This window comes from Pteropus alecto, unplaced genomic scaffold (assembly GCF_000325575.1).
Source record: "Pteropus alecto unplaced genomic scaffold, ASM32557v1 scaffold306, whole genome shotgun sequence".
Classification (NCBI taxonomy): domain Eukaryota; kingdom Metazoa; phylum Chordata; class Mammalia; order Chiroptera; family Pteropodidae; genus Pteropus; species Pteropus alecto.
The window spans coordinates 368,396-383,487 of NW_006437748.1; the positions used below are offsets into that span (position 1 = coordinate 368,396).

The 15,092-nt window shown below is 31.4% G+C and overlaps 1 protein-coding gene across 1 annotated transcript in view; it reads right to left on the bottom strand.

Moving 5' to 3' along the window:
• The window catches only part of LOC102885755 (protocadherin-15), a gene marked incomplete at its 3' end in the record, with an annotated part of 563,452 nt that overhangs the window by 367,182 nt on the left and 181,178 nt on the right, over positions 1-15,092 (bottom strand). Inside the window, exons 4-5 of the mRNA XM_015591761.1 lie at positions 9,435-9,595; positions 1,755-1,910 (exon numbers count right to left, since the gene is read on the bottom strand). Coding sequence (XP_015447247.1) covers positions 1,755-1,910; positions 9,435-9,595 — 317 coding nt within the window. The remainder of the gene's footprint in view (positions 1-1,754; positions 1,911-9,434; positions 9,596-15,092) is intronic.

Sequence of the window (15,092 nt, forward strand, 5' to 3'; positions counted from 1 at the left end):
AAACTATATAAATGTCTAAGCAATGTACCGTATATTTGAAACTAATAATAAAATTAAATTATATTAAAAAGTGAGATATCACTTCGTACTTGTCAGAATGGCTATCATTAAGAATTCAAAAAACAAATTTTGGTGAGGATGTAAAGAAAAGGGAATCTTTGTACACTATTCGTGGGATAGCAAATTGGTATAGCCATTATGGAAAGCCGTTTTGAGATTCTTTAAAAGATTAAACAGAACTTTCTACCTCATGACCCGGAAATTACACTTTTGGGTATTTATTCAAAGAAAACCAAAACATTACCTTGAAAAATATGCATACACCCTTTTGTTCACTGCAGCATTTTTTACAGTAGCCAAGACATGAATGCAACCTATGTGCCCATTAAAAGATGATTGGATGAAGCAATTTTGGTATATATATACGACTGGATATTAGCCATTTAAAAAAAGGAGATCTTACTCTCTGCAACGACATGGATGATTTAGAGGGCACTGTGCTAAGTGAAATATGTCGGACTGAGAAAGACAAATACCATATGATTTCACTTATATGTGGAATCTAAGGAAAAAAATAAGTGAATAAAATGAAAACAGACTCATGCATACAGAGAACAAACTGGTGATTGCCAGATGGAAAGAGAGTTGGCAGGGGCTGGGTGAAAAATGTAGATTAAAAAGTACATATTGGTAGTTATAAAAAAGTCACTGGGATGTAAAGTATGGCATAGGTAACATAGTCGATAGCATTGTAATAACTATGTACAGTGCTAGGTGGGTACTAAACTGATCGAGGGAATCACTTTGTAAACTATGTAAATGTCTAACCACTATATTGTATAACTGAAACTAATATAAAACAATATTGAATGTCAATTCCAATTGAAAAATTAAAATAAATAAATAAGATACATTTTATTGGTTTCAAAAAAGTTTTTAGATGGTAAAAGCCTCAGTGTTATGTTTAATACCCAAATTACATGGATTTCCTCATATAAAGTAGGTATGCATTTTTTAAGATTTAAGTACATATAATAGGTGATAATAGAGGTACCTTGGTAATATTTTCTAATGTAATGGAATAACAAAACACGTAGAGCAAACACTATTTTAAAAATAACATAAAAGTGATTCTTGACTCATGGATTTTATCTCAGAAGAACAAAACAAAGCAAATCAATAAATGACCAAAAAAGACATGTTGTAATAAAAGTAATATGATTACTTTCAAAATAATTTTTATAATTTGATCAGTATTTTCTTACAAGAAGTTACAATTTATATTTAAATATTTTGAATGTGGCAAAACTAGATTTTAAAATTGAAGAAATAACTTTAAATTAATAGAGGCCTAAATAAATATTTTCTTCCAGTATTTAATTATTGCTAACATTTTACAGATATCAAGAAAACAAGCTCATCACCTTACAATATGACTAAAAACTCCTGTTGAGCCTCAGTAAAACTGCATGTGGATTCAGACATAAAATTGTCCAAGATGATCACAAATATCAATATTTGGGTTATTATAAATAAACCAAAATTTTTGCTGTGGCAAAGTGAATTCTTAAAGTCATATCAGAAGTCCACCATACTTTATTTCTTCTAAAGCAGTATTCCTTAAAATGTTTTCTTCATATTTCTAATCAGTTAAACTTATTATTATAGAAGACTCATTTCAAAACATTTATAGTATGCAATTAGTTACATATATCAATCAAAAGTACACACAGGGAGAGTGCATGGAAACTGACCTCATTCACTGTGGCATAGTAGCTCTCATGCTTGAATGTAGGTGAGTTGTCATTCCTATCTCTCACCACAATTCGAACTTCATGGTAGATAACAGTGCCCACTTTTTTGTTGATGCATTGGACTTGCACCACGATGGAGTGTATGTTCATAGGTGGCTGCAATGCAGAAATTACATCTTAAAAAAAAAAACTGTTAAAGCACTTGTTTGGTTAATAAAATTGTCCATGCTTGTTCATATTTTTAAAATATAATCTACAAAAATTGATCCATTTTGCACTATTTTAAGGACAAGAGAAGACATGATTATTTCATTGCTCAGTTTGGTGTCTCAAAATATAAGGTCTCAAATAGCATCATGTTCTCAATTAGAAAACTGGTGATGAATACAATAACAAAATTAATGTTGCAATTTGATAGGATAAAACAAATTTTGGCCCTCTAAAAGTTAAAGCAACAATGATATGAATTTTGAATTTATAAAAACAATGTTAAAAAAATATTTGGGAAAGGATTGTATAACATTTGTGTTCATTTTTATTTTTGCTAAAATATTACATGTTGATAGCTAATAAAAATTAAAATACCGATTAGCAAAAGAAGAGAATCAATTCACGATCCAATGAAACTTACTCATTTTATACATTTAAATGCTTATTTTGCTAATCTCTCCCTTCATCAAATATACACCTATTATACACACACACACACACACACACACAATTTGGTCATGACTAAATTTCTTTACCAGTAACTAGCACTGTGCCTAGGACAGACGATTGTGTACTACCAGAGTCAAAATGAATATCATCCCATGTTTGCAAATATAGATTTAGTATAACATTTTGGTATATACAATTATCTATTACATTATACGATTTAACAGTGCTCACTCCATTATAAGTCTATAGCATAATTTACCTAAGTAAAACATGTTTTATGTTGTCAATATTTGTCATTATAAATGATAATTTAATAACCATTCTACACACAAATATGTGCTAAGTTGCCTAATTATTTTTTACAATAAATTAGTTGGAGAATAGTGTCATCAAAGGGAAACTCACTTATCTACTCATATAGCTAAGGGCTTGCAGAATTTGGCTGCACACCTACATCTCTTTGACTCTAGAGTCAAAGTATATATCTCTGTAATTTTTAAAATCTTTTTCAAGCTTATAAAATTTTCCCTCTAAATATATCATTTTATCAGAACGAACTGTTCTTACCACCCCATCTAAAATACCATGTTCCCAGCCTGCTCTCCCCTTTCAACCTCACTCTTCACTATTTTTTTTTTTAATTTCATTTCTCATCCACCGCTTGGCATATTACACATTTCATATATTTATTTTAGTTTGCCTCCCTTCAGTAGACTGGAAGCTCCATAAAACATGGGGTATTGTTTTGGTCATAACTAAATATCTTTACCCAGTAACTATCACTGTGCCTAGGACAGATGACCATGTACTACCCAAGTCAAACTGCTTTGCTTCCAAACTCAGTTCTATAACCTATTAACTGTATGATCTGGGTGTAAAATCTCTCTGTGTTTAGTTTGCTTGTCTCTACAAATGGGGTAATAATAAACACTGATATGATTGTAAGTTAAATGAGATTATTCTGTTAGGCACATATTAACATTTAATGAATGTAAAACATTTTATTTAATTTACAAAAAGCTAAATTTCCAAAAAAGTGAAAAATGTACAATCCACAAAATACAAATTTATAATCCTAGATATTAAATTATCAAATACATGAATTAAAACCAATTTAAAGATACAGCAATGATTACCAGAAGCTAGGATATGTTCATTAAAAATGTCACATGCCACATTTCTAAATGAGAAGAATGTTGTAGAAACTATATCTAACCTAAAGCAAAACCTGTTTAATCTCAAGATATTTATACAGCCAATAAAGAAGGTAGTCGAATTGATTTGTACCTGTCTGAATAATTGTACCTGGAAAAAATGGAGGAAGGTCTCCAGTGACGTGCTATATAGCTCTGTGTTCTAATATCTATTCCATTCCACTTTAAATCATTAACATAAATGAAGGCGTTAAAGTTATGCGTATAAAATCTGTGAATGTCATAAAACTCAGAAGGATATATAATACATTTAATGACAAAAGACAAGGTTCAAATAATTTTAATAAGTCAAAATAACTTATTGTAAAGATAAGTATTATAAAAATGATATACTATCATAATAATAAATTTCAATCACTTCATTTATATTAGAAAAAAACTTACCTAAATATAATAAATGGCTACAAATATCAATGTGAAAATTGTGTAATTCTGATGAGAGAAAGATGAGTTTATATGCCAACACTATAAATGGGCTGCTGGAACAATAATACAAACTTCATATTCATTAATAATACTAGATGCAGAAATAGGTGGATTTAATAAGGCCCATTTTTTTGGATGAGTAAGATAACACATTAAAATATGTGGCAAAATTTGAGGATGTTTAAACTTAAAAACACAAGATTTGTCAGACATCTGAATGGTTGTTGTGAAAAGATCTAGCAAACTTTCAGTGTTGCAGTTCCATATAGCAGAAATAAGATCAATTAATATAAAGTATTACAGAGCCTATGTTTTCAATATAAGTAGAGATTTTCCATTAATCTAAATCTGTGAGAATAGAATAGACTATCTTATAAAGCAAGCTCTGTCACTAAAAATATACAAGCTTGAGTCTAAAAGATCTCTTAACAAGACTAGGTCTTAGAAGTTTTTTGGAAAGAATTTTAATTAGATGACCTCCATCTTTACTATGAGTTTTAAAGTGTTTGCTTTAATAGACATTTAAGGAAAGTCCTGCATATTTCATTTGTAAAGTAAAAAAACAGAATAAATATTTGTACTATTAGCCCTTGGCACACCTTCTCAAGACAGTCAGGTGAATCATGTTTTAAAGTTATAAGTCTTCTAAATATTGCAAGAGAGACCTATAAAACCATTTCATCTCAACTTCTAATTCTATATTGAGTAGTAGCACTAGGACAGAAAGGTCACAGTCTTTGCAAATAGAGGATCAGATGCACTATGCACTGAGCCCACTTATTCCTGCTAAGTGCCCATAAATTAGATATAACCAGGTCATCTGGAACTCTTGTCACTCTCAACTTTAGCTCTCTATGCAACTGTTAGTAGTACAGATAGAACTCAGCTTGCAATAAATTCCAACCATAATGGTTCACATTGAAGGCAAGAATTCCCTGTAGCTAATATATAACATACATTGTAATCTCATGTTAGAATAGATTCTATTCTGCTGTATAAGAAGGTCATAAATATATCAAGTACAGTTCTACTAAGTCGGTTAGGGAGAGTTTAGGGCCTTTAAAATGTTTAGAAATCCGTTAGAAAAATGTTGTTTTATCTTTCATAACTGCTGGCAAAAATAAGTCATGGCAATTTTATCTTCTCTAATTCTCTTAAGTGCTTCATTCATAAAACAAAGAAGAAAAAACTGTATAAATTGTTTTGGTAATTATTTAAAACAACCACATTTCATATATTCCTAGACATGCAAACTATTCTCTGAATTTAAAAATGAGTAGCATAATATCTGAATGTATATTTGCATATCTGTATCGTAGTATATATGTGTGTATAGGTTTTGATATGCATTGATAAAGTGCAGGAATGGTATATTGAAAGAGGTTATCTTTGAAAAGTATAGTTGAGAGCAAAAAGTAGGGGTAGACAATTTTCCAGCAAATATGTATGTATTTTGTAATTTAAAAAAAGACAAAAATAACAAATTGTGTTGAGCTTTTCAGAAAAATCACTTAGAATTCCACATAAAAATTTAAGTTTTTATAGCAAATTTATTGATGTTTTGGTGTTGATTATAGTACACATCCTCAGTCTAAGGGGAATTGAGTTTTTCTAGAAACCATGTTATTTGAAGGGTTAAATGATTCGGAGGGATACATTTTTAGCAAACCTGTATAAGAATCGATTTTATTTTTTCATAAAGCAAAGGTAAAGTTTATTTAATCCTCATAGGAATGAAAGATTTTTGCCATGATTTTCCTTCCATGTAATTTCTACCTTTACAAAATGAAAAATCTTCATCACTTCACAAATAAACTGGAAGACAGTAAAAGGAAATAAGGCACACTATGCTGTAGAAATTATTTTTAAATAATGAAACAAACATAGGAAATGGCTGGCCAGAATTATGAGTGTCTTTCACAAATTAAACTTACACAATGAATGGTGTATTTATAGAATTTGCCTACAGAAGAAAGTACGGATTTAAAAATATAATGAGGTTACATAATATTTAGATAAATTTGTAGATTTTTCACAGTAAGGACATTTAGTTTATTTAATTATGTTATTATACACATAGTTCAATTTGGGTTGGGATTAATATGACATAGTCCTTGTGCACTAAGTAAACCCTGTAAAATTGATACAAGATAAACATAAATCACTAAACGCAAGTCAAAAGGAGTTTTGGAGGCTCTGGAGTTTAAAGTAAGAAATTACATGCCAGTGTTACCATCAGGAAATATTTAATGTATAAAGTAGCATCTGAGACATCTTGATAGTCGATAACATTCAACTGATGGCAATGAATAAAGGTAATTTTAAAATGTAGACCCAAAAGAGCATTAGAGAAGTCATGATTAAAAAAAAAAAAAAAAAAATAGATGTTGTTTAAGAGAACAGAGATAGATTAGTTTAGTTCTCCTATATCAGAATCTATGTGTTTCTAAATAAAAGGAAGTGAGAGAGGTAGCAGCTTGAATCTAGGAAACCTCAAGATCCAGATAAGCCAGTTTGCAAGGAAGTCATCTACTGACAAGGTCAGAACTCTGTTTTGGGGCACTAAATCTAGAACAGTTTGAATCATGAAATACTATGAAGAGAACTATTAGAAGATTATCCTGAAGTACAAGTGAGAACTAAGAGGGCTTGTACTGGAGTTATGCTGATGGATGCAAATGCAAGATGCCCAGTGGAGATAAAAGTATGAAACAGTAGTTAAATAGATATTCTCCTGGGCAGAGGAGTCCAAGTTCTTTGTGAGGCTTATATTTATACAAAGTCATGCAAAAGTTTTTAATAAAATATAAATATTGGGGGCTTGGGAATTTTTCTGTTTATTTTTGTCCTCAGAAATTTTCATGATCATTAGTTTATTAGCTTATTTTTTAATATTTAATCTTAAAAATATTTATTTATATTACATTTTTTTTTAGTTTTATGTATCCATAATTGTTCACATGTTTCCATTAAGAGATAGTTTATGGCCTCAATGAACAAAGTATAGAAAACATGATTTGGAATGTCTTCTCTGGAAAATGCACTTCTCCTAACTGCTGCTGAAAGGGTAGGTATATTTGAACACACATTTACCATATGACCTCATCCCCATTTCTCTAGCTATAATTCAATTAAGTCAGTGACCATTTAGATGCTCTCTCTCACTAATTAGAAAAAGCACAGTGACAATGGTCAGTCTGTAGCAGGCATTGCATTGAAGCTTACTGGGAGCTGGAGTGAAGTGAACATTAATAAGAGCCAAAGCCAAGTGCAAACCAAAAAAGTAAGGGAACAAAATTATGTGTACACAGAAATCTAATCTGCAGAGAGAAAAATACAGCACATGCACAGACAAAGGTAGAGATTAGAGACTATATGGCCCAAGGCCATGTAGTTTTCTCAGCCCTGGGTAAATTTACAATTTTGCTAAAATCAAATCATTTTTCTTGTCTATGATATTGATATATTTAACACTCTTCACCCACTGACTTGAGTTCTTTTTCTGATATGTTTACTCCAAGCTTATATTGTTTTACAATTAAACGAATCCATAATTTCCAGTAGTGATTAGATTTGGGTTAAAAGCATTGACTTACCATGCTACTTTTCTACTAGCAATGGTCTGTACTTCACATAAAACAGATAGGTGCTGAGTTAAGATAATTTTTGACAAGTAATTAAAATTAAAACAATTTTATAGGCTGAATAGATGGAACACCATTCATTTATACTGAAGCACATTCTTCCTCTCGACTCATAATTCAGACTTAGAACTTGCGCTTTATAATCAAATGAAGAAAACAAAAAGGTTCCAAAAAGAAAGTAATTTACTAGTAAACCAGTACATTATTATAATCAACTATAAGGTAATTTTTTTTAAAAAAGGAAACAAAATATAAAATGACAGTCTAAAATAGGTAAATATTATATAATTCTTCTAACGTGTTACATTATAAAATTCATATGACTTAGATATGAATGTCCCTAATTAGGGCCAGTAAAGGATGCTTATGAGTAATGCATCTGGCAGGGTGGGGAGCAGAGAGGATCTTGCAGCTTGTCAATGTGGCTATTATCTAGATTGCTTTCATAAAAGTAAGATTTATGATAAGATAAATTAAGATAATATAAATGCAAAGATAGCAGCTGTCTTTATTTCATTTTATACCTTCTTAGCTACCCAGCCATAACTGCATAATTGTAAACTGTGGGGTGTAAAGACTGTCGCGTGGTGAAAGGACATAGTGAGTGGGGGTGCAGTGGTGGGGACGGGGACAACATCTAAGATGACTTTTTTTTTTCTCTAAGTTGAGTGCAATAGTCTCATTTCTATTCTCTGCTGCTACCCATGTTTCACATCTGCCACTACTGCTCAACTGAATTATGGGCCTCCCCAGTGTACAAATACAGCCCATATTGGTGGGACAGTCTGATGTACTGCCCACCTCACCACAAAGCTCTTAAAGACTCTAAATTTTAAATGTGAAATTGATTAGGAATCATCTATTTTACACCATATGATAAAGTGGATCATAAATCCTGAGCAAGGTAGTGAGAAGATTCAGAATCACTAAACTGAACATCTGACATTTGGATTTCATAAACTAGAAATTTGAGAGTACACACATTTAGATGTACTCTTTGTGTTTTCCCATGTACAGGAGGTACAATTACTAGTTATTAAGCAACTCTCCACCACACACACGCTCATCTCTGCACTCAAGATTGAATTGCAAATAAATGAGAATAAAGTTACATCAAAATAAATCTACTCAAGTTTTTAAGCTTGTTCAGAAATGAGACATTCAATGAATTTGGTAATTGAGCTATTCTGAATAACAAAACACTTAGCTCATGCTGCCTGAGAACAACTGGACTGGGACATTGTCAGGAAACTTCTATTCACCTTCTTTTAGCATTTTTTACAGTTCTGTAAGCACATTACCACAAACTCATCCCTAAACTAACGCTTACTGCTTGAAAGAGCAGCTACCTGTTTGTATTCCTTCCCACTAAACTCTTTGTTCTTAAGTCAACACCTAGTTTTGTGTTCACACCTTGCCATGGATTATCACCTTGTTTATCTTATTTTTCTATGGTTACCACTCCTTTATTTTGAGTACTCTATTCTCTCCTTGTTTCAGAAATCTGACAAGTTTCCAGGATGTTAAAAGGGAGAAATACTGAATATCTCAGAGGCAGATGGTCTCTTCCTTTTTCTTCTTTCAAGGAGTTAAAAAAAAAAAAATGTTTTTGTTGATAAACACATAAAATAAACTCAAATTATATTAAGAAAAGTTGGTTCATATCAGCAAACACATGAAGATATTTAGATTATAATAAAGTTATTAACACAGAGACAAAGAAAAAAATCACTAACATCTCTGTCCAGAACTCTGCCTGTACTGTTCAGGAAAAGCATTTGCTTAACAGGATCCAACAGCACCCAGTAATCCACGTTGTCCTTTAAAGAAAGTTCTATGGTGGGGTCTGGTCCTCCAGCAGTCCCTTTGATCAGCATGTTATCCACCAAAATTGTACCTGCAAACCAAAGAAAGTTATTTGAAAACATATTCTACTTGTATACGTCCTTTAACAAAGATAATATGCATAAACCCTAGTTGACTGGCAAACCTGTTTTAAAGCAGAAAATATTCAAGTTTGTATCTGACATGATAGAAAAACAGGTCTTATTTGAAAAAAGGCAAAAATACCTTTATTATGTTATTTATAAATATTGTTGAGAGATGAAACTGGGAGGCAGAGATTCAAACACTTGGTTTTGTCATCTATTTCTTGTTTCCCTTTAAGAATAGGAATCTGTTCCCCTCCCTGTCCAACATTTCTCACAAGAGTTATCACTGATATTTATCCTTACCAAAAGGAAATGCCTGTATTAACAGAGGCTGATACTTCAGTTCACTCAGTAAGACTTCTGATATGAAAAAGAGATATCCCAAAAATAAGAGAAAGGAAGAGGTAAAAGAAGTAGCAGAGTCTCTCATGGTGAGAATTGCTTCTTTTTTCTTTTATCTCAGAGCAAATCCATAAAACATAAATCTTAATGTGAAAGACAAAACTAACGTGCAGACACACAATAGAAGTCATTCTTCTTTAAGACATGTCTGGAGTACTCGACTAGAACAACACATTGTTCTAAAGTAACATTCCATTGTTTGATTTCTTATTATTTTCAGTGGGCTAAATTGTAGACACTTGTTGAATAAGTGTTGAAAGAGAGTACACCTCTAATCTTTCTTACTCCGTAAAAGATTCCATGAATTTTACATGAAAATAGAACTGATGAAACTCAGATCCCACTTTTTTCCCCCATAGAGCTATAGTCCCTTTGCCAAACAAAATGCATTATAGCTTAGGGCCATGGTATGCAGCTGATCCATTTTACTAAACTTATGGCATATAAGAGAGATGTGGCTATGCAAATAAAAATCTACCCTCCTAGAGGCATTAAGATAAATGGCATATATCTAGAGAATTCATTGCCTTAGGATAGCATACAAGAATATATATACATAATCCATAAATATGAATCTACCTTGAAAAATAGTCATGCAAAATGTATCTGCTGCATTTTTTCAAGGCACAAAATTGGTCTAAATGTTATATCACTGCATATTTACAAATAAAAGGGGGGTCTCCTTGGATGATTTTCCAAGTAAATTAATCATCATCATCATCATCATCATCATCATCATCTATACTATTTCTTTAACATATTATTACTAATGAGCTTTGTCTACCTAGGGAATGTTGAACCATTATTTGTTACAATAAATCTAAATAATGTTTAAATGCACATACTCTTATCTACACATACTTTTCTAAATGGCAGATTTTTATCTTCTACTTTTCACATGCTAGTACAAATATATGCAAATATTAAGTTAAACTTATCTTTCTATCTTTTTTTTTTAACTGAAATGGAAAATGGTTAACATACAGATAATACACCCAAATGTGCAGATAAGATAATGATGGCATTTTCTGACTTACAAATATGTTTAAGGCCTAATATACATTCGTTTATAAATACTTCACACAACTAACCTTTGAACAATAATTTGATCTGTATTTCAATATGTAGTTATATACATTCGTTTATAAATACTTCACACAACTAACCTTTGAACAATAATTTGATCTGTATTTCAATATGTAGTTATATACATTCGTTTATAAATACTTCACACAACTAACCTTTGAACAATAATTTGATCTGTATTTCAATATGTAATTAAGAAATTAAATGGCATTCTATTTTCTGATCAATAAAAAAATAAATCTATCACGGTAGGTTAACTAACAATGTTTATGCCTTTATTTAATGGTGCATAACAGCAATAATAGGTTTTTTTATAGAACACATACACAGCACACAGATGCACAAAGGAAAAGGAGTAATGTGCTCTTCTTTATAATTCACTTGCATTATAACCAGAGAAAGTTGTAATAGTTATTTTAACCACTACTAAAACAAAGAAACTAAAACACTGCCAAAATCCTCCATTCACATTGCCAAAAATCTCTCAACATTTTCATGTGTTACTTTAGACCAAAAGTTTGGAGAGGAGAGAGAGGAGAGCACAATTAAAAAAGACAATGTAGAGAGCAATATTTTTCAAAAAAAAAGAAGAAAAAGAAGGACATAGGTGTTCACTCTGGCTTGCCTAAACAACACTGTCTTCCACACTCCTCCCAATGGAACAGGAGACACCCAAAGTGAGGTTAGCTTTGAGCCACAAGCTCTGCCCTCTATTTCCATCCCAGCAGTGGGGACTTTATCTTCCCGCAGGACCAAGGATTTCCATATCTGGGCAGCTGGTGTTCTGAGACAATGCTGGTAAGTAGCTGTCCAGCAGAATATCTGGGAGATTATGGTCCCTTTGCCTCCTCTCTTGTTTTGTGAGCTTCCTCTTTCTCCAGTAAAGCCTTTTGTTTAACCTCTTCCATGTAATATTCAATATCCATTCCCGCCCCTGACTTTATTTTAAATATAAATACACAGATACATTAAAAATAAAAGGATAAGATATACTATGCAACATTAATAAGAAAGCTGGATGATTTTATTATTATCAGACTGATTAGCAGAACAAAGAATATTACTAAAAGTGAAGAGATATTTTTCATGAAAATAAAGGGATCGATTCCTCAACAGGTATTCGCCTTGAAGAGAACTGTCTTGTAGAATAGGTGGTGCATAGGATGGGATTGCCCTATAAAATTTCCTTTATCTATATAAATGGTCACAGTCAGGAAAAAGGAATTAAACATAGTTTGATACCCATAGAAGTTAAGAGAACTGGCCCTGAAATTGACAGACTTAGAACCCAATCCTGGATCCCCCATTTACCAGCTACGTGTAAGTAGATAAATAACTTAACCCCAGTCACTTTTAATTTCCTGCTTCTACAAACTCTATACCACAATAGAGCTGGTGTTTCCACGATAACACCCTATGTATGTTACCGAAAGCAAACAAACAAATAAACAAAAAAGAACAACATGTGTTCTTGTATCCAGAGCACTAACGAAACTACAAAAACTAAAAGTATTGGGGTTTGTGCTTGCTTCTTCAAGAAGTAGGTATTGAGGTCCATTTACTTCTAAATAGATGCCCTTTCATCAAAACTGAAAATCTGATCTAGTATTTAGCCTTCTTTATTAATCTATTGTTTTAATTCAGAGAAATAATTGCATCTCCTTCATCTGTACCCACAGCTTTTCCAGATTAACATGTTATCAATCATAGCTAATAAAGTAGACTCATTTGTACTAAAGGCACTGCATTTTTAGCTTTTTCTGAAGACTTACATAGCTGTTTTTCTTTTTAATTATGAGAAAAGCATATGTAGAATATTTCAAAACAAATACATTGTAAAGTAACTTATGAATCAATAAAATTTCCTCATTATACCAATTTCATTCTTACTTACCGATGTGTATAAGGTAATTTGCATCAAAGAAGAGCCTGTTAGGTTGCTCTGATGACTAAATGAGATATCTCGTGTGAGGTACTGATTGAAGTCCCTGGTATAGAATAAGGACTTGGAATATGTGAATTATAGATATTGTTGTTGACGATATTAACTCCATTTGTGAAAGAGAAAACATTTGAAGCTAAAGCAAAATGACTTATTTTGTGTTCCAATAGTCTTTACAAATCAAGTCTACTGCTCATGTCACAAAGCTAGTGTTTTCATGTTTGGTTAATACAAGCTATCTAGAAAAATTTACATGAACTCAAAAAATTTGAATCAAAAAAGAATCATTCTAGGAAGTTATAAGGTAGTGAAAGTATTCTTGCTCCAAATAGAATTGTAAAGAAAAGCCTTTGTGTCAAATAGCCATGTTTTCCTATAGTACATGTCAACTGATAGGCAATCCATCCAGGCCTGCTATCACTAGAGAGTGATACCCTCTCTTTCCACTTTCTAATCTTAGATAATTTTGATTTTTTTCATAGAATCTCAAAGTAGACTTGATGGAAAGAAAAAGGTCTTTTTCAACAAATTTTTACCAGTAATAATCTTTAGATTGAACACTTTTTACTCATACCCAGCACATGTTTAGTTCTATAAGGAGCTATGAACATATTTGCATGTTTGCATACACACACAGATACACACACACATAAAATAGGAACAAATATATGGTATAAGTCATAATTATATATATTATTTTTTCTGCAAAAGTTATCTGCTTCTTTAAATAGATAGTTATAACACCAATGAAATACCTTCTAAAAATCTATGGAGGTGGCAGTGGGGAGAGGAGGTCCACTGCCTTTCTAATTAACCCAATTCAGTGAAGCTGAAAGGGTGAATTCTATAGGGAGAGAGAGAGTAGTTGACTGTTTGGATTCATTCCAAACATAATCATAAAGAAAATCACTCTGTACACAGGACCCACGACTTGTTGCTATAAAACAATTAATTATTCAAATGTGCATAACCAATATAGATTGCATAACATTTCTTGCAACAATCTTCCCCCAGTTTTAGTCAACTAGGAGAATTTCAGCTATAACATTTAGCCAGAAGTATCATTGCTTTCTCTTGCATATTACTCTCTGCAAACTAAACCATAAACAAAGCTCTCAAATGCTCATTATTTGATTAAAACAAATTTAAAAAAAGTAAATATGTATCTGATATGTAGTTTTACAGTGAGGTTCAACAGTAAGTATGGCCATTATATAGTTGTTATTGAGTTAAATTTAAATTCCGAAATTCATAAGATGAACAAAACTCTTCTCATGCTCAAATCTTTACCAAAATATCAGGACTTTCCCGGAAGCAGTCATTTTACTTTGCTTTTTCACACTTCTTGATTTATAATTATATAAACTATACATTTCGGCTAAGCATATGTTCATACTAAATATAAATAACTAGTTGGTAAACTCTTATAAGGGAAGAATTATATGTATGGCCAGCAACTTCATAAAAAAATACAAATTTTGATTGGGCTGTGTTTGAATGTTATGGATATATTAACCACATGTGATATTTGTAAAGATGAAAAATGATACCAATCTAGTCATCAGTAGTTAAACAAAAATTTACAAACGTTAAAAGCATATTGCTTGGCAAAACTATGTTGATCTTTACAATTTATGTTTTATTTACTTCAAAAGAATAAACCATTACAAAATAGGCAGCTTTGTTCAAGTGTACTTCACTCATATTACTTAAATAATATATGTTTTATTTACTTAGTATTTTTATTTCAGCATGTATAATTGGTATACATAAAGCATAATATAGACATAAAAGTATAAAACTTGAAGAATAATTTTTTTAAATTATTCTATTCTTAATTTTTTCCCTTAGAATTTGACATAAATATCTTCACATTTAGACAGTTGCTAGTGCCTGTATTCTGTTGTGAATAAAGTATTAAGTAAATGCATATATATTATGTTGGGTAGAAGTAATGTTCATTTTGTTTACATATAATTTATCCAACTAAAAATAGAATCACAGCATTTTGGAACTAGAAGAAAATCTGCCTT